This window comes from Lycium barbarum, chromosome 11 (genome assembly GCF_019175385.1).
Source record: "Lycium barbarum isolate Lr01 chromosome 11, ASM1917538v2, whole genome shotgun sequence".
Lineage (NCBI taxonomy): Eukaryota > Viridiplantae > Streptophyta > Magnoliopsida > Solanales > Solanaceae > Lycium > Lycium barbarum.
The window spans coordinates 111856419-111876311 of NC_083347.1; the positions used below are offsets into that span (position 1 = coordinate 111856419).

The 19893-nt window shown below is 34.8% G+C and overlaps 2 protein-coding genes across 3 annotated transcripts; one reads left to right on the forward strand and one right to left on the reverse strand.

Annotated features, from left to right (window-relative positions):
* The first annotated feature begins 8697 nt into the window (after positions 1-8697).
* Positions 8698-13529, forward strand: LOC132617633 (peroxidase 72-like). Of its 2 annotated transcripts, XM_060332682.1 has the most exons (4): positions 8698-8993; positions 10303-10494; positions 11587-11752; positions 12343-13529. In XM_060332682.1, exons 1-4 carry the CDS (start codon positions 8763-8765, stop codon positions 12753-12755), a joined length of 1002 nt encoding a protein of 333 aa, XP_060188665.1. In that variant the 5' UTR covers positions 8698-8762; the 3' UTR covers positions 12756-13529. The 2 variants fall into 2 exon arrangements, with proteins under 2 accessions (XP_060188665.1, XP_060188666.1); XM_060332683.1 differs by lacking the exon at positions 10303-10494.
* Positions 13530-15742: 2213 nt separating this feature from the next.
* Positions 15743-19244, reverse strand: LOC132618628 (thioredoxin H-type 2-like). Its single transcript, XM_060333653.1, has 3 exons — positions 19061-19244; positions 16247-16369; positions 15743-16095 (listed from the first exon to the last, which is right to left on the reverse strand). The coding sequence occupies exons 1-3, from the start codon at positions 19145-19147 to the stop codon at positions 15952-15954; spliced, it is 354 nt and encodes a 117-aa protein (XP_060189636.1). The 5' UTR covers positions 19148-19244; the 3' UTR covers positions 15743-15951.
* Positions 19245-19893: the final 649 nt, after the last annotated feature.

Below are 19893 nucleotides of genomic sequence, written 5' to 3' on the forward strand. Positions count from 1 at the left end.
TGGTAATAATGATAATGCTGATGATAATGGTGATGAAAAAATAATAATAGTAGATAACAAATATTGATAATTAATAACAAAAATAATAATAAGAACAATGATAATAATTGATAATAATAAAGATGATAATAATAATAATAATAATAATAATAATAATAATAATAATAATTATAGTAATGATAATAATAATAATAGTTGTAACAGAATAATAAAACGCCGTTATTGATAAGAGACTAATAACTATAGTAAACATAATATATATTATTTTTTTTTTTTTGAAATATTAGAAGCGCAAATATGCATTTCGGAGGAGAGGCGGGACAAAATTGGGTGTCAACATTAAGCATGGTTAGTCCTTTTTTAGTTTAGTTCTGTGATTATTTTAGCTTTATAGGCAAGTTTAGATTAACCCTGTGCTTTAAGTTTACTTTTTTTTGCTTGTATGTCATTGGATTAATCATATGTTAGTTTATATTAGGTGACATGTTAATCATGTTTGTGTGCATTACCCTTTTTTCTATGATTAGTTAGCCTAAACAAGTTTATGTAGGTTTTGTTATGATTTAGCCATGTGTAGTTTGGGTCTACAACTGCTTAATTATGTTATATAGGATCAAGTTTTTTTAGTTATGTTATAGGTTATCCTACAACCTGCCTAATCAGACCTTCACATGCTTAGTTTTTAGCTAACATGGTTGTTTAAGTCATTATTGTTCTGTATGCTTGGTTCTGGATCATGTTAGTAAGTTTATGGTTTCATGTTTCAAGTATTATGACTTGGGCTCAGATTTGGTGTGCTTTAATTGCTATGAGTCTGCTCTAGGTTAGCATGACTCTTGAAAGTTCATTGGCACTTGCTTTTGCAGTTTTAATTGGTTTCAGGCACCTATGACTTGTTTAAATGAAGTTAGTATGATTTAACCTGTTATTAGTATAGACCATGGGTCTTGTTTGATATTGGAGTTTCTTGGGAGTGTTAGGTTAGTTCTGTTAGTTGGATCATAGGTGTATATTGACTCATAACTTGTGAAAGCATGTTAGTCTGGACCTCAATGATGTAGAGGATTTTGCTTAGTCTAGTCTAGTTTGCACATATCACTCTAAATTGGTCTTTTGTAGTTAAGTTTGTATGGTGAATCACCTACAAATCCGTGGAACATTTGATTAAAACCCACTACCTAATATTATTTTGTTCATCTAATATTTAATGTGATACATCATGTTGCACTAATGCCTTTGTTTTGTTGAGTGGTTCTCTCTGTGTAGTATCACTTGCTGGTTTGAGTCTGTTCTAAGTCTATAAATACTTCCCTTAACTCTGATTAACATTGTCCTATTAGTGACATAACTGGTTCTGTGTTTGAAAAGGGCAATAATGAGTTTAAAGACCTGCACACAGAGGTTGTAGCTTTAAAACTTGTTTGTTTAACCCTTAGGACAGTTAATGTGACATGATCCAAGTTTGTGAGTACGTGTCCTTGTTTAAAAATGATGCTATGTTGTACTTGTAAAAACTTGCCTACTTATCCAGTTAATCACTTATGGAAGCATGTCTACTCTGCTTATTTGTGATCATATAAGGTTGTCATTAAGAATAAACCATCTAATGTGCATACCCATGTGTTAGAATGGCTGAAATATCCTATCTCACGGTCCTACCTGTCTACATTCAGTTAATTTGGTCAAATATTTATGCCCTCATGACTAAATGCTTGCGTAATACTCCTTTTGGGAACTTGTTAGTATCTATCTAAGCATGATTATCACCCAACTTGAGTAAAGTAAGGTCTGGTGTGGCATATGTTTAATATGGATGTTGAAATTAAAACAACTTGATAAGAGTCCATGTATGCTGCATGTTAAACCCCTCTTTGAAGTTTTAAAATGACATGAAGTGCCTTAATCTTTTAAGTAGTGCACTGATGGTTTATTTGGCTTTTGATTCCTGCCTACATATATAACATGTTGTACTTTCTCCTCTTCCCCTTTTGGTGTTGTTTTCATGCTTTGTTAATATAGTCTTTGAATGACAAATATGAGCAAATGTGCTTCCCTTTTAATCTGAATGTTGATTTCTATTTGATTATACTAGAAGTGTACCTAAATATTGTCACGCTTCGGAAAATGTCGCGTAACTAAGGCTGCAGACGACTTAATGTGAGCTCAAGGAAGAGCAAATACTACAAGTATAAAGGATGGAATTCGACTGTATTAGCATGAGGATAGCATGAGTATGATATTTGGAATACGTACAATATGATTGGAATGATACGTTAGAAGATATATAGCCCTCGTAACCGTAAGCCGAGGTGGGGCCCACATGTTGGGATTTTATAAAAGGCATAGGACAAGTTATATTAATAGTACATGGGAAGTTGATAAATTCTCAAGAAGGACCCTTGAGCCAAATCCAAGTGTAAACCCTCAAAAAATATGTTTTTAAGTTACGTTTTCGGGTGATCTGACTTCGGGAGGCCATAACCCCATCATTATTTGGAAATTTGGGAAAACCCATAAAATGAAAGTTGTAGATAATTGAAATATCTTTCCATCCATAAGTCGTGGGCCTGCATGTAACATAGGGATAAAAAGTTATGGACGTTTTAAGGTAGAAATGTCAAGCTGGGCAGTGGGCTCGGCCCAACCCGATTCCAAGTCGGGTCAGGCCCACTTCCCTTGCTTTTTAAGGGAAATTTTCACCCTTATCTGACTCATTTTCATACCAAAAGATCCAGAATATTTTAGAGAGAGGGAAGAGAGCCCTTAGAGAGAGAAACCAAGTTTTGATCAAGTTCGAGGTTCCGAATTCCGAGGCTCGTGAAGAGTAAAGTGTAGTACAAGTTGTTGCCGTCTTTTTAAGCTAAAAGTTGAACTTGGGGGATGTTGGTTTCATGGTGGCTGCTCATATAAGGTATGTTTAAGATTTTAATGATGTTCTTACCCTTATCATTGATAGATTTGACGGGTTAGAATAGAGAAAATGATATTGAAAGTTCGGTTATAATTTTTTGATATCAAATGACTTGGGGGCTGTTTTGGTATGATTAAATTTATAGGATTAGTTGGATATTGATATAAAATAGTTGTTGATATTGTTGTTGATGTTGTTGATAAGTTGTTGTTCTTGAATTTGGGAGAATAAAGTGTATGAAGATATCGTATACAAAGCGTATACTGAGCTGTTTTGGTGTATATCTTTGGGAGTTGATGCTTTGAGTTTAAAGAGGCTTATATGAGATGGTTGTTGTTGTTTTTGGTTGCTGATTGCGTTGTTAAATTGAATTGGAATTAGAGGGAAACGAAGATTTCAGGTAAAATGCTGCCCGAATTTACGGAAGTTAATTACGAGCTTAGAGAAGTATATGAACCTCTTTCAAGTTGTCTATGGTTTCCTTTAACTTGATTGTATATTGGCCAGTGTTTGGAAGCATAAGTTAAGCTAATCACGTAAGCGACAAGGTATGTAAGGCAAACATTTCTTCCTTTGGCATGATTCTTGTTGCTATTCATTCTATATGTACTCTATATGATTCCATTCTTAGACGAGTAAGGTCTAAATGTTTCTTGTGATGGCTTATTGATATTGTAATCCTATTCTGTTCCGAAGGGAACACCCATAAGGTGCCAAGTTGAGTTGTGTATATGGTTTTACTAACGATTTTGAGGAGATTAGTTTTATACTAAAGGAAACATAAAATTTGATTTTCAAAACCACTCCGAAGGGGGTGCGAGATTTTACTACTTTATTTCATTTACGATTTATGTTTACATTCCATAGTATCATCCCTTTGTATTGATATGATTATTTATTCTTTGAGTAGGGCAATAAGATGAAATTGAGTAGAATATAAGTAGTAATAATTTCATAACAATTCTACCCTCAAACCTAGAAGTATGTCCTCCTAAGTCTAGTGAGATACAAACTTGATAACTTCTTATAAAGACTAAGGCTAATAACTGGATTGTGATGAATTGATTAGTGACTTATGATATGAACTGAAATTGATATTTGTGTATTGAGTTTGAGTTGATATTAAGCCGGAAGCGGCTGCCCGAAGGGGCCATCATTATTAAGCCGGAAGCGGCTGCCCGAAGGGGCCATCATTATTATGTCGGAAGCGGCCGTCCGAAGGGACTATTGTGATACTAGCCGGAAGCGGCTGTCCGAAGGGACCATTCGGTTAACATGTCGGAAGCGGCATGTGTGTTGGATTGCATTATTTACTTAAAGATTGTTTTGAGACTTCGTGTGCACATTTATGTTTCTTCCAGCGAAGGCTGCAGGTATTGAGTTAGGTTGTGATTTCTTCTCTCCTAAGTCAAATTATGATTATGACTTGTTACCACCTTACATACTCAGTACATTGTCCGTACTGACATCCTTTTGCCTGGGGACGCTGCGTTCATGTCCGCAGTCCCAGATTGTCTGGCAGGTTAAGTGTATAGCTAGGATGCTTGGACGTCAGCTGGGATTGGCAAGTTCCACCTCATTCTGGAGCTGGGCCGAGTCATGTATCGATATGTATGATTATGGGTATGTCAGGGCCCTGTCCTGACTCATAATGTTCAGTTTACTTTTTAGAGACTTCTGCACACAGTGTCCTGTGGTATGTTTGTCGAGATGTCGACAAAGTGATGTCACTTGAGTCATTTGTGGACTTTAAAAGAATATATATTTTAGATGATTTCAATTGGTTTAAAGTACTTATTTGATTGAAGGTTTTCATAATCGTTATAAAGATAATGATTTCTATTTGGAAAAGTTTTATGTTTTAAAAGTTTTTTTTGAAATGATAGGTTTTGATAGAGCGAATGTCAAGGGTTCGCTCGACTCTGATGAGAGTCGGGTGCCCGTCATGCCATACCACTGTTAGGGTGTGACAAATATATTGGGTATATACAGTTCTGTATACCATTAGTATATGAACACTTCTATATACAGTATAAGTATGGTATATCCCCTATGTGGACTTAGGATTGGCATTTCTTTGCTATAGAAATGGTGATTTATTCTTATTTCTTTGCTATAGAAATGGTGATTTGTTCTCATTTCTTTGTTTCCATGACTGTTGTGCTTTCTCTATATTTACCGAGAACTTGTCTTCATCTCTCATCATCCCAGTTTTTAAAATTGGGCTTATGGAGGCTCACACTTCCTTCTTTTATTTTGTACAATATGGGCTGGACTTTTCTTTTCTGTGCATGATGGACTGTTGCTAATATCATCATATGTGCTTTGTGCGGTACACTTGATATACTTGCAGAAGTTGGATGGATTCTCTTAGGTTGGTATTGTTGATTACTTGTGGGTTTGTCGCCTTGTATCACGACACAATTTCACTAAGTCATGCGGGCACCTACCTTTCCCACCTCAGTAGGCGAATCCTTAATCCAACATTCAACAAATAATAGAAATAGCGGAAGAAAGTAAAATAAAGCAAGTCTCACAGATATATAAATAAGTGTGGAAGTAAATGAAATCTACCCTAGTATCTAGTCTGGTCATACAAAAGCATCTAAGTCAAATACTACAAGTCTGAATAGTGATAATGATACATAAATAATCTCAAATCATGTCTCGGAATGAAAAGTAAGACATAAGTAATATAAGAGTCTTCGGGAAACGAACGTCCTCAAGCTCACCCTGAAGAGACTCGAATCAGCAATCCTCGAGTATCATCCACGAGGGGTAGAGGTAGATCTAACCTGGTACTCTGCATTCATAAAAGAATGCACCAAGTGCAGGTCAGTACAAACAACAAGTACTAGTAAGTATCATAGGCCGACTAAGACTAGCTAACGTATATAAAGACAACAAAGCAAGATAAACACGTAAAACAACAAGGTACAAGTCACCACAAATCCATAACCACAGTACAAGTCATCACCTATGTTATAGCATTTAAACCTAACTGTGCCAAGTATCGGTATAACCATTCCGAACCAGTATATCACAATCATATCACAACAAGTCATCACCTATGTTATAGCATCTAAACTCAACTGTGCCAAGTCTCAGTATAACATTCTGAACCAGTATTTCACAATCATATCACAATAATATCACAGAAAACCAAGAGGTACAATTCAATGCAATAATGTATGAATGATGAATGCAATGCATATGCACCGTACATTCACTCCGACAGATGGAAAATCACATCTCGATAGCACAATCCATAGGGGACCGCGAAGTCCATGTACCAGTCACTCCGCACACTGCCCAGAGATGACTCTTTCCCACCTATACGCTTCGTATCAGTCATTCCGCACATAGCCCAAAGATGACTCGATATATAATGTGTATCAATGAATCTTTATTTCCTTCTCACTTTCCATCCTCAGTACCATAATAATACAATATCAATGTATCATGGAAGTGAGTATGAATATGATGCAATGTAATATCAGCAACCAATTCAATCCCAAACAATATCACACATGGCACACAAGTAGTATCAATAAATCAGACTACACAATAAGCCACAATGGAATCATAATTTTCATCAACAATTAACTAATTTAACTCATAGATTAGAGAAATTCGGATTCTAGAAGAATCCCCCAAATTTGGGTATAAACCCTAACCTTAAATCTACAAATTTATCACTTACAATGGAAGATATAGGCTTATCAACAATGATTTCATTCAATCCTATGGTTACATTAGCCATTTTCATAATCAATTTGTACTTAGGAATTCTAGAACCCATTTTAAGAAATTATCATAAAACTCATCTTCCCTCTTAAATTCATCAACAAGTAATGGGTGATTCAAGTCTATTAATTATTATCTCAACAGCTTTCATGCTTAAAGAAGTTAAACCCACAACGATTCTCACTTTTGAAGACTAAAATCCATTTAGAGAAGAAACATAAAAAACCCCATTTTATCCTTCAAGTTCTAAAGATTTCCTACCATGGATTCTTACTAAGGGAAGGTAAATGAAAGATATTAAGATTAGGGAACTTACCCTCATGAAAATCTGACCAAAGCTTCCTCAAATCGCCTACAAGATGCTAAGGAATGTAATTTAGAAATGGGAGGAAGAAGGGTTTTCATAAGGCATTTAAATAAAAATCTGGTCCGTCGGCCGCTTCCGCGAGCAGGCCACTGCTTTAGCGGTCAGGCCACCATTTTTTATCACCGCTTCCGTGCCACCTCTTCCACTCCAAAGTGGACAAATTCTGGTGTCTTCCAAACTTGAAACCGACTCCCGAAACCAATTCGGAACCTCTCGAACACAAACCAAATATGCAAATATACATAAAAAGGGGCTAAGAACGCACTCGTGGCCTCGAAATTCTCAACGGATGTCTTGTTGACAACTCCCCAAAACCCCAAATTCAACTTCCCAACTCAAGTCCCAAAAAACACCCGAGTGTATTGGAAACCGAACCGAATATACACCCAAGTTCTAAATGACCATCCGGACATTTCAGAATCGACGGATTCACGAAAAAAGGTTCATTTACCTAAAAGTCAACTTTGAGTCAACTATATTTCGCTTTAAGTCAAAAAAAAATTCCAAATCTCACTCAAATCATGTCCAATGACCTCGGGAAGCTTTCCAACTGTCCTCGCGGGTCAAATATGCACTCATATAGCTCTAGAAAAGGTCAACGGGTCAAAATAGCCTTAACGACCAAACGGGTCGTTTCACCTTATTATTGTGATTTGGCTTGTTGCTATGTCTCAAGTGTTGGGCTTGTTGCCCACTTATTATGTTATGTTTGTGATGCATTCAGTTCTCACTTATCTTGTCACTTATCATCGATGAAGGAAGGAATAATGATTTAGGTATGGCATTGTGTTATTTGCTCATGTAGAGGCACGGTTGAGATCTTGATTTTTTATTTACATTGGATAGTGATATCCTGTATAGCATTCATACATTTGCATGATACATTGATATGAACTGTGATTTGGTATTGATGATGATAAGTGAGAAAGAAAATATGCTAGTTTGTGACCGGAGCGGGAGATTATGGACTAATTTTTTTTGTTATAGAAGCTATCTCTGGGTTGTGTGCGGAGTGCCTTGTTATTGTGGAAGTCATTTCTGGGCTTCATACGGAGTGACTAGAACATGGACTTCGAGGGTCCCCCATGGGTCATGACTATCGAAATGTGGAGGATATCAGTCCGTAGCATGTGTGTATGGCGACAGACAGTTTGCCAGTTCATCTCATTGCATTGCATGCGCACTCATTTACTTCATTCATCTATATCGTTGATTTTGTTGTGGCACTTCTATCATGAGTATTATTCTTGATCTTGGATTGTGTTATAATTTTTACTTGATGTTGCACGTCTATCTTTCGATTTCTTTCTTCTTATATATGTTATCTAATTGTTGTTGTCCTATGATACCTACCGGTACATGGTGTTTGTACTAATACTACCTTGCTGCATTCTTTTTCTAAATGCAGAGTTATGAACTCATCAGTTAGAAAGAAGTCGTACTGGTTATCTGGAATGCATTAAAAATGAGTTAACAAAATTTGAAAATTAGATAGCAGGATAAAGACGGATCAAACATCATTACTTGTAAAAGCAGAAGTTCTGTTTCACTAGGCAAAATGGTGTGGAAATTAAATTTTCTTATAATCCGAACTAACTATGTACCAACTCCATCTAGTTAGTCATTTAACACTATAAATACTCATGAACTTATTCTCAATTTCATCACAACAAGCCAGCCTTCTTACAATATTAAAATCCCTTCTATAACAAGTCCTTGTTAGAACTTGCACTCATCATGGCTAACATATTGAGCTTCTTCTTGGTTATATATCTCCTTAATTTTTCACCAATATTATGTTTATCTAGCAAGGCCAATAATTATGGTTACTTATATCCACAATTTTACGACCGCTCATGTCCAAAAGCTAAAGAAATAGTGAAGTCTGTTGTAGCTAAGGCCGTAGCCACAGAAGGAGGGATGGCTGCCTCTTTGCTAAGGCTACATTTCCATGATTGCTTTGTCAAGGTAAATCATATCTAATACAAATTTAAGATTGATGTCAATTAGTTTAATGATGCGAAGAATATTGTACGCATATGAATTCTCAATTATTTATCTGAGTCTGTTTTCAGTGTCATATCAATATCTGGGGCGGCTCAACGGATTGGTGGCCTAAAGCAAAATATATTAAAAAGCCCTTAAACTTTTTGTTTAAACAAAAAATTCATATAATATTGAGATACAAAAGAAGCTCACATGATTCCAATCTAGTGGCAAGAATGCAGAGCTTTGATGTGTGAGCTAGACACACGGAGCAGTTTTGAACTCACTCGTATACAAAAGCATCATATTAAAGTGGAAAAGAGTAGAGGGGTGAACCTATTATTCACCGAATTTCGAACTTTGTGCCACTTGCCCTCAGGGATTTCTTAGATAAAAATGACATACAAAAGAACTTGCTTTCTGATGTATGGATCAATCAAATATGACAAAAATAAATAGCTAGCTAATTCAAAGAAACTAGTTAAGTTGAAATAATGAAAAATGAAATCGTTGAAAACGTGAAAGACAACCAAAAAAAAAAAGAGTAATAAAGGAAGAAAATTATAGAATTGATGAGAAGGTAAATATACTATTTAATTTAATGAGAGAGAAAATTTATTGTTATTTACTCGTTCAATTGCACGACTTCGAGCAAATTAAAAGAATATTAACATTTGAATTTTTTTGTTGATAATAATTATACAAATTATATATTATATATACAATAATATAATACTTCATATTTACAATTACAAGGCCTTTAATATTTGGGGGCGTAAGGGAAAGCTAAAGCTTCATTTGCCTTACTTTGCGGTCGGCATTGGTTAGTGCATATTCATTACTTGTATATAAAGCGGGTCGTGAGCAGAGGCGGAGCTGCCTAGTCCGGAAGGGTTCAATTGAATACTTCAAAAAATTACTCCATCCGTCCGAAAATGATTGTCTTACTTTCTTTATTAGTTTGCCCAAAAAAAATTAGCACATTTTTATATTTAAAAATAATTTAACTATATAAGATGATTTATAGCCACACAAATATTTAAGACTTATTTTGGACCACATATTCAATTTCAAAAGTCTTACTTTTGTTTCTTAAACTCTGTGTCAAGTCAAACTAAAATAAATTTTTTTTGGGACGGAGGGAGTATATTGTATGAATAGGATAAAATTAAAATAACTTTTTTTTTATGACCTGAAATATTGAATCTTCTTGACAAAATTATCTTTTAGTGTGATGGCAAATGTGGATCAAAATGAGAGCTAACTAATTTTTCACACTTTAATCATGCAGGGTTGTGATGCATCGTTGCTTCTGGACAGCAGTGGAACCATAGTAAGTGAAAAGACATCAAACGCCAATAGGAACTCAGCACGTGGATTTGAAGTAATTGATGAGATTAAATCTGCACTTGAAAAAGAATGCCCTAAAACTGTCTCGTGTGCTGATATCCTGGCACTTGTTGCAAGGGATTCTACTGTTTTAGTAAGTACTACTACAAATTTTAAGCCTTGCAAATACAGTTGATTAAAGTAGCCCTACTAGAAAGATTAATAAAATTGATCGAGCTATTAATAAAATTGATCGAGCTTATCTTAGAGAATTTAAGTTGAATGTATTGATAAGAAAGGGCCAGAGCAAGAGGCACTAGGGGTTCTAACGAACACAGAAGTTTTTGATTAAACTCTGTACTTGTATTAAAAAATTAATTAAATATATATAAATATATAATTGCAAACCCAGTAATTAAGACGAGTTATGAGTTCGTGGTAAGTTCAGTACCCATAAAATTAAAAATCCTAGTTATGCCTCTGTGATTGGAAAAAAAAAGGTTACTCAGTAGGCTAATTACCATTTTGACAAGGTTACCAGCGTTGTTCATGGGTCGGTTTGGTTAAAACCAAAACCAAACTAATTTAATCGATTTTTTAATTAATAAAACCAAACCAAATATAATACATATCCATCGGTTTGATTGTTGTCGGTTTGGTTCAGTTTTGCTTGGTTTTTCATTTTTAATGGTATTTCTCTCTTTCATTTTTTTCCCTACAATTAGGAAAGACTTTTCCCTCCTTTTCCAAATTATAAGTTATAATTAATCCGTCATTACCCTTTTATTGTGGGAGCTATAATTTTAATGGATTATGGAGAAAATGTCTTAAGATTTATAAGTTTTAATCAAGTGAATAAAGTCTATAAAAAATATAACTTTTTTCAGGTAAATCTCATAGTTGTTTCTTTGAATAAATGAGTTTGAATTCATGATTTTCTTTTAAGAAATGGGCTTTATTTATCAAGTTCAATAGCCTAACAAAAATAAAGAATATTTTGATGAAAAAGTAAACAAAGTATTTAAAATTATTCATAAAAATTAATATATTGTGTACATATAGTTATAAAAAATTTGTATATTATTTTGTCAGTTTGGTTCGATTTTTTTTTCAGTTTATTTTTAATAAAATAAAACCAAACCCAAACAACTATCAGTTTATTTAATCGATTTGGTTCAGTTTACGGTTTAGTTCGATATTTAATCACACCGTGAACACCCCTAAAATTGTCTTACTCTTTATGCAGGCTGGTGGACCAACCTGGGAGGTTCCATTGGGAAGAAGAGACTCTAGAGATGCCAGTTTAAGTGACTCCAACAACAACATTCCTGCTCCAAACAACACATTTAACACCATTCTCACAAAGTTCTTGTCACAAGGGCTTGATCTTGTTGACCTTATTACTTTACTTGGTAAAAGTTACTCCTACTATTATTCTTTAACCACCCTTGAATCCCTCGTTTTTATTCCGCACCCCCCGCCCCCCAACCCAACCCCCACTTCTAAGCTTTTACATAGATATTTTTTTAATTGAGTTTAACTTATATGCACTAATAATATGAATTTTTTCTACATTACTAGCTTATGTCTTACCTAATAGATAACAATAGGTAATTAGGGTGATGCAACAGGTTCAATTGAACTCAATATTTTTTATATATTTCTGTCTGTAAATATCACTAAAATTTCAATAAATATTACATTTTTGAACCCATAACTACAGAAGTACAATGATTTCATGATGAGAACATAAAAAGTGATCTCATCGAATTTAAATCCTACATTCGCTTCTGCAGGTAACTACCGTTCCAAAAAATTGGGATAAATAACCTGAAAAATAAGGTAGATAAGAAAACCTCTCACAGTAGGTTAAAATACGCTGAACGTGAAAATTCTTTACGGATATCATGCTTACAAGTTAAATCCTTCTTGCTATTTTTTTCCCCTAGACTAATATCACACTTAAATATGTGTAGCTAATACTAGAACAATTGCTATGCAGGGGCACACACAATTGGAAATGCAAGATGCACCAGCTTCAGGCAAAGACTTTACAATCAATATGGAAATAATTTACCAGATTATACATTGGACCAATCATATGCTGCACAATTGCGTACTAGGTGTCCAAGATCTGGGAGTGACGGAAACTTATTTTTCTTGGACTATGTCTCCCCAACAAAATTTGATAACAGCTACTTCAAGAACTTGTTGGCGTCAAGGGGCTTGTTGAATTCAGATCAAGTACTTGCAACAATGAATCCGATGTCATTAGCTTTGGTGAACGTGTATGCAAATAATAATGAGATTTTCTTCGAGCAGTTCGCGAGGTCTATAGTGAAAATGGGAAATATCTCACCTTTAACTGCAGATAGGGGCGAAATCAGGAAGAACTGCAGGAAGATAAACTCTTAAAACTGCAGCCTTCAATAGCAACATATTAATAATTAGTGTGCCGCTATTTGATGTATTTTTATGTATTTCTTTTAACATATTTAACATTATTCTCAGCTTCTTTGTTTTTTTTTCCTCTTTTTAATCGTCAGTTTGTATTCATCCTCACATAGCAAGTTCATCGTGGGTTGTCCTTGTCATAGTGTGCTAAATAGTAAGGTCAAACTCATCGACAAACACATGTGGTTGTTCACTTCTTTCACTTGAACACCTAAAATGACCCTCGTTCCATTTAGACACTTCAGGTGAGCCATTTCTATTCCACTTAGACACTTTTTGCACCGTTATCGGAGCAAAACCAACATCAGTCGTCTCCTACGTGGATTAAGTGGCCAATTAAATTGTACCAGCTCATTTAAATTGTGTCAACTCAATTAAATTGTGCCAAGTCATTTTAATTGGAAATTCACTAATTTGTAAATTCGTGGAGTTTTGATCATTAAAAATTGAGGCTTTTGGGCTGGTTAGATGTGCAATGAGGTGGTGCCCCCTTTGGTGTTGGTTTTGCTCTGATAACAGTGCAAAAAGTGTCTAAGTGGAATAGGAATGACCCACCTGAAGCGTCTAAATAGAACAAGGGTCACTTTAGGTACTCAAGTGAAAGAAATGAACGACCACAGGTGTGTGTCGATGGGTTTGGCCAAATAGTAATGATGGTTTCATATACACTCATCTGAAACACTTACAAATCTTTCAGTGGCAGATCCATCATTTCATATTTCCTTAATGTGCTACTCCCTCCGGATAAAAAAAAAGTGTCCACTAACTTTTTTTTTTTTTGTTCAAAAAGAGTGTTCACTTACCAAATCAAGAAACAATTAGCCTTATTCTTCCAAATTATCCTTATTAAGTGTTAAGTGATCAAATCTCTCAGTACTTATTTAACTAGGGAAGTTTAGTCAAATTACTTATTTATCTAGGAGTTAGTATTATTAGTATTTTCTTAAGGGGTGTGCAAATGGCTAAGTGGACACTCTTTTTATCCGGAGGGAGTAATAAGTAATACATCTTCAGAATTGTACCCTCTCATGGCATATAAGCTACTAATACGCTTAGATAGTGTCCATAAATCTCGTAAAAAAGTACCTAAAGATTCATGCTGAACTTCAATGGAAATTTCTTCTGAAGCAATAACGAGTTTGAAACGTGCGCGTGCACACACAAATATATATATATATATATATATATATATCTAACACTATCTTATTTTGGCACTATCTTTAACACTATTGGTATCTGGTTGACTGATACTATATATGGTATCTGTGATTTTGAGGTTGGATCCGCTAATGGCATCAGTTTGGCAGATGTCAACCTTGAAACCTGCAATTTGTTAATAACAGCAGTTTTAACCTTAAGCAGCCATCACTATTTCATCTTAATATTGGACAAAAGTGAATCAAGATCTAGCAAGAGACTGTAGAAAATTTAGTAGTTGTCCTGATCAATAGAAAATTTAAAGAAGATTTCGGGCTAGCTTGCAGGCACAACAACTAATTTTATGGGATACATGCTACCTCTCACCAGTAACAAGTACCAAGTAATTTTGTCTACCAAGACTTACACATATAGAAAGAAATCCCCTAGTGTCTTGGCCTCCTCTAAGATTGAACAGGAGACCTCGTGATTCTAAACTCACTTAATTAACCACTAGGCCACACCCTTTGGTGATCACATATTAGGTACGTAATTGGTCAGCAAGATAAACAACATAAGAATAAAAAGATTGAAAAAATACTATTAGTACAAAATTCTTGCTTATGCCAGTAATTAAGGACTCTTGAAATACCTTGCACATGCAACACAAAAGAAAAACCATTTTCATCTACAACTAATGGACAGGAAAGGCCAATTTGCAACACATGTATTATATGCTGCACTGATCCTGGATAATGAGAATTGTTTCTTCTATATACCATTACATTTGATCTCAAGTATGCAAAAGAGCTATAATGTTGCCTTGAGGGTCAAATTATACTTGTTACACTTTATCATCATGGAACCACCACCTCATTTCTTTGGAGATCTGTCATTTCTACAATTCTTGACATACTGGTCGTTATCTTCATGGCGTTGCTGCACGGGTAATCGAAATCAATAAGTATTAAAGTTAACTAGCCAGAGAAGCTCAGAGGAAAAATTTTGCGGATTGCATATTTTTCAGAGAACGCAATATCGACAGGTTTTGGAATACTTGGCATAGAAATAAAAGACGAGGAAATGAGAAAAATAGTCTCTTATGTTTGGTAGTAGGTTCAAAATAGCCCCTTAAGTATCACCTGAGCAGTTTTGGTCATTCATGACACGAAAAATAGTTGGTCATTGCTACAAGCTCCAGTTCATGATTTCAAGATCTGTATATTTACTATTTCTTTTATTGGGAAACCTTGACCCCAGGAGAGGATTGTGGTGTTGGACTTTGTTGGGTATATCATCATTCATCAATGGCACTCTCAGAAGTTGAATTTTTTATGAATCACTTAGGTAAAGAAGAGAACATAAAAGACAGGCGTTTGATGGAATTGGAACATCTACTAATGCAGTAAATTGCCTCTACCATACTATAATTGTACAATTCAAATATAATCAAACAGAAGCTTCTTTTATATAATTGTGGTGTTGAGCCAGCTTGCACGCACGACGACAAGTTCCACGGTTACCTACTACCTCTCACCAAAAAGGGTACCAGATCACTCTATCTACTAAAACTTGAGACATATGGTAACAAATACCTAATGTTATTTTCCTCCGTTGAAATTTGAACCTAAGACCTCATTGATAATTCTGGCAATCTATTTCCCCCTCGAGATCTTTGTTTGTACAATTATACATGCTCATGGAAATGGAATTTATCTTACCTTTTAAAACGATGTCATGCATTGACAGCATAACCAACAATCCCTATGTCATTTTCTGATTTATTGACTGGTTGGGCAAAACGAACAGTACGCAAGAAATTGGTCTTTAAGAAGAGAAACAAGTCAAACTACAAGGGAAATATTGTACTTTATACTCACAAGAACTTGATAAATCCAAAACCCATTACAAGACCGAAATTAAATTAGTTCTTGCTGATACAAAGATAAACTCACCACATAGGAATATTAGTGAGTGTACACACACGCGTACATATACATCTATGTAGAAATCAGGCATATTAGACTGATGCACTACCGATGTGTTTAGCAATTTCCTGCTGCAGCTCATCCTTTTTGGCTCCTACAACTGTACCGACGATATTACCCTCCTTGATGAACTTGAAAGTTGGCATTGCCTCCACAGCCCAATCAGTAGCGACCGACTGTAAAACGGAAATAAGACATGAATACTTGTAATCAATCATCTGGATTGGAAATCCTAAAATATTGGCTACATAGGAATCATTAATAGGTGCAAGTTTAAGGAACCCAAGCTTCCAAATGTACCACGTTAGGTTCAAATGTAAAATTTACCTTCAATTCATCCACATCCACTTTCAGGAAGGTAACATTGGGTAGTTTCTTTGCCAATTCCGCCAAGAATGGGGCAATGAACCGACAGGGACCACACCAAGAAGCAGTGAAGTCCACGACTATCTGCGACAACATTAATTTGAATAAATTGAAGTGAAGAGACAGAAGGAAAATAGCTAGTAAAGCACTCTATGTATTCTTAACTTTCAGCTTTTCAATTTGCACTCAGAATGGGAATTATCCTTTTCTCACAATATATCGCCCATCTTCGTAATGTAGTAAAACTAATTGCCAGACATAATATAACCAATGAACTCAAGAATAATTGATGCCTTTTATGCTCATAAATTCATTAATAGTAAGCTCATAAAATGTGGAGAGGAAGTTGTGTTTGAGTTGGCATTTAGCTGATCTTAAATGCTATCTTTTTCATTAGCACAGAGAGGGAAAATACTCCCAACACTTGAGCAGATAAGAACATGAGGGGTAGACCTGCAGCTCCAAGGATGACGATTAACCAACTGACGTAGTATTGATACTAGAAGTGATGAATCCATGGTATGCTCACTTGGTCCCCCCCCCCCCTTACTTTAAGAATTATGAAAAACAATAGAAACAGACAAACGAGATCGTCACAAAGTTGACAAATGCAACAACTGACGAAAAGGTCCATTCAGACCTACAACAAGAGCACAGCTTCTCTTTTCTTTTAATGTCACAACGCCTGGAGGCAAAATTCAGAACAAAGGCAGGGTTGGAAATATGAATCCTGCAGGGACAAAGGCCAAGTATTTAAGTGAAAAAGGGTAGAGGGGTGGGCCCATTATCCACCGAGTTTCAGACCAAGCACCTTTAGCCTTCAAGGATTTCTCAGTTTATAAAAAAAGGAGGGCGTTAGAACCGTGCACGCAAGTACTTTCTCCTCCACTCTCCAAAAAAGGGTGGTGGCAGGAAGAGGAGGATGGGAAAGAATCGATTAAAGATAAATTAGTTGAGGAAAGGAATTACAATCTCAATCCTTACAGAGGAAACAGTCCCAAGAAATGAATAACAATATCATATGAAAGCCCAGATGATCCCAATGTCACAGCGCAATTTATGTGGAATTTGGTTTTCTTTTAGGTCTAGAAACAATTCTAAGAAAAATTATGTTTGGATTAGTTAAGAGTACATATATTTGCAGGAATATTCTTAGTTCTATAAATAACTGCATGCAATAAGGGAAAGCAACAATGAAAATCTGATAAACCTGTCCCTCTGTTCTTTCTCCCTATCTTTCCCTTATCTTCTGTATTGTAGTAAATTGTCAAATTTGTTTTCTTGTTGCTGAGTTGAGATAGTCAATAAATTTTCCATTTGATTCTTGTTCATTTGAGTTCTTTACAAAAAATCAAAAATCCCATTCTTAAAACCAAACTCCATCTCAATAGATTTATTTAAAAAAAAAAAAAAAACTTTTCCCAACCCATAGGAGCACTGCAATTTGAATCTATTTATATGTATAGAAAAACTGCTGCCGGGGAAAAAAAGTTAAAAAAAAAGGTCAGAACTACATCAAATGTGGACAAAACCCTGATTAACCACCCATGTCAAATCCAACAACAACATACCCAGTATAATCCCACCGGGTGGGGTCTGGGTAGAGTAGAGTGCACGCAGACATTACCCCTACCTTGGAAAGTAGGAGGCTGTTTCCGATAGACCCTCGGCTCAAGAGAAGGTGCCAAGACAACGATAATAATAGGCAATGAAGTGAAAGAAACAATCAAGTATATTAGAGATCTAAAAAATAAGTGAATGAACAAAGATAATAATCCTCCTAGCACGGAAAAGACACGCATGTCAAATCCAATTTGTAGCAAATCAAATGGATGATTATTAAAGCTAATGGAACCATTATTTAACCAACAGGAAAAACATAACAAAACCTAACCGATAAACAGAATTAAACAGCAAATATCAGAATTATGAGAGATTTAACACCAGATATTTAATCAAAAGCGTAAACAAAAAAATTGAAAAAGTAGGCAGAAAATCACATTTTTAACCAAACTGCGTCGGATTCGATTTAAAAACTTTTTTCCCGAACCACAGGTGCACTGAAATTTGAATTTTTTTATGCATAGAGAAACCGTTGTTAGGGTTTTCCCCGAATTTCTTACCTTATTTGGATTCTACTATAATTGTGTTTTACTTCGAAAAAACATTGTTGTAGAAAAGTTTTTTTTTGTGGAAAATGACTCTACCATATTTATCCTTTTTCTTAAAGAAAAAGTTTTAAACTTCTATAAATATAAATCTTTTCTTCTCATACATAACACAATAACATCCACAATGTATATGTTTAGAGAGTCTTGTTTACAGGGTGATCATTCCCTCCTTTATATTTATGTTTTTCTTTATATTAGTCTTTCATATGTAGGTCATTTGATCAAATTCTATTAAAATATTATGTCTTTTTAGTATATTTTTTTTATTGTCTGATTTATTATCGTTCAAGGTTTACAATTATAGGTTTCCGCATGACATCTTGTTATTTCGATCCCAACCAGTGCTGCCGGAGAAACGAAAGAGAAAAAAAACTAAAAAGGGGAACTTCATGAAATGTTGACCAAACCCTGATTCACCAAAAACCACCAAACAAAGATTTAAAAAAAAAAAAAAAAAAAAAAAAAACTGAGCCCTCATCTCTCAAAATGTAGCAATTCAAATGCATGATTAAAAGAAAACTAAAGGAAATATTAATTAAGCAAAAGGAAAACAAAACCTCTAATAATCAGAATTACACAGGAAAAAACAGAATTATAAGAATACCAAATTTTTGGTTTCAATGCCTTTCTGAAGCTGCTCGTTCCAAGCATCAACGGTGTGAATATCAAGGACTTGTCCTTCCTCTGCCATTTTTTCTCCTTTTTCTTTAATGAAAGTTTTACGATTTTGTTTTGTCCTAAATTCGTTAAACGGAAAAGGTTGTGTGTTCTGTGCATGTTCTTGTTTTACGGGATCGGTTTATATAAAGGATTAGATGGGAACAGAAAAGTGACTAGGCTGTTTAATTACAGATGTGTCCCGGAAAGCTTCATTTGACTTTTATACAACGTCTTTTAATCTGAACCCGCGGCTTAAATAGCAAAAAAAAAAAAAAAAAAAAATTGAATCAAACTAGTATAAAAAAAAAAAAAAACATAAGTAGTATTCACGCACGAATTTTGTGCGTGAATGGGGTCACCAAAAATAAAAGAGAAGATTAGTAATCACGCACTAATTTTGTGCGTTAATGTTGGAGTTTTTTTTTTTTTTTTTTTTTTTGCGTTACCTTTCGAATCACGTTTTTTTTCATACTTTGGGCAAAGATTAGTCATGTTTTAAAATCCCAAAATATCAATATTTTATATAAAACTTAATATTTTTTTTTGCGTACAATAATGTCGGCTCATTACATGAAGTCCACCTAAACGTTTGGATCGTCGTTTTAGGGGTTCTGAAGTGCCCCAAAGTAAGTTTTGAAACTTGTAATATTTATAGGGTTTTGATTTAAGTGTTTTATTATATTTGAATGTACAAATTTAAATATTTGATTTAATAATAATTCATCCAATACGAGAGGTCTATACTAATAAAAAATAATTCATTCCATTTAATTACAA

Coding starts and splice junctions, on each gene's coding strand:
- LOC132618628 (XM_060333653.1), bottom strand. CDS start 19,147: ATGGCAGAGGAAGGACAAGTCCTTGATATTCACACCGTTGATGCTTGG. Junction 16,370..19,060: donor GCATTGAAACCAAAAATTTG/GTATTCTTATAA, acceptor ATGTTGTCGCAG/ATAGTCGTGGACTTCACTGC. Junction 16,096..16,246: donor TGGATGTGGATGAATTGAAG/GTAAATTTTACA, acceptor TCCGTTTTACAG/TCGGTCGCTACTGATTGGGC.
- LOC132617633 (XM_060332682.1), top strand. CDS start 8,763: ATGGCTAACATATTGAGCTTCTTCTTGGTTATATATCTCCTTAATTTT. Junction 8,994..10,302: donor TCCATGATTGCTTTGTCAAG/GTAAATCATATC, acceptor TTAATCATGCAG/GGTTGTGATGCATCGTTGCT. Junction 10,495..11,586: donor CAAGGGATTCTACTGTTTTA/GTAAGTACTACT, acceptor CTCTTTATGCAG/GCTGGTGGACCAACCTGGGA.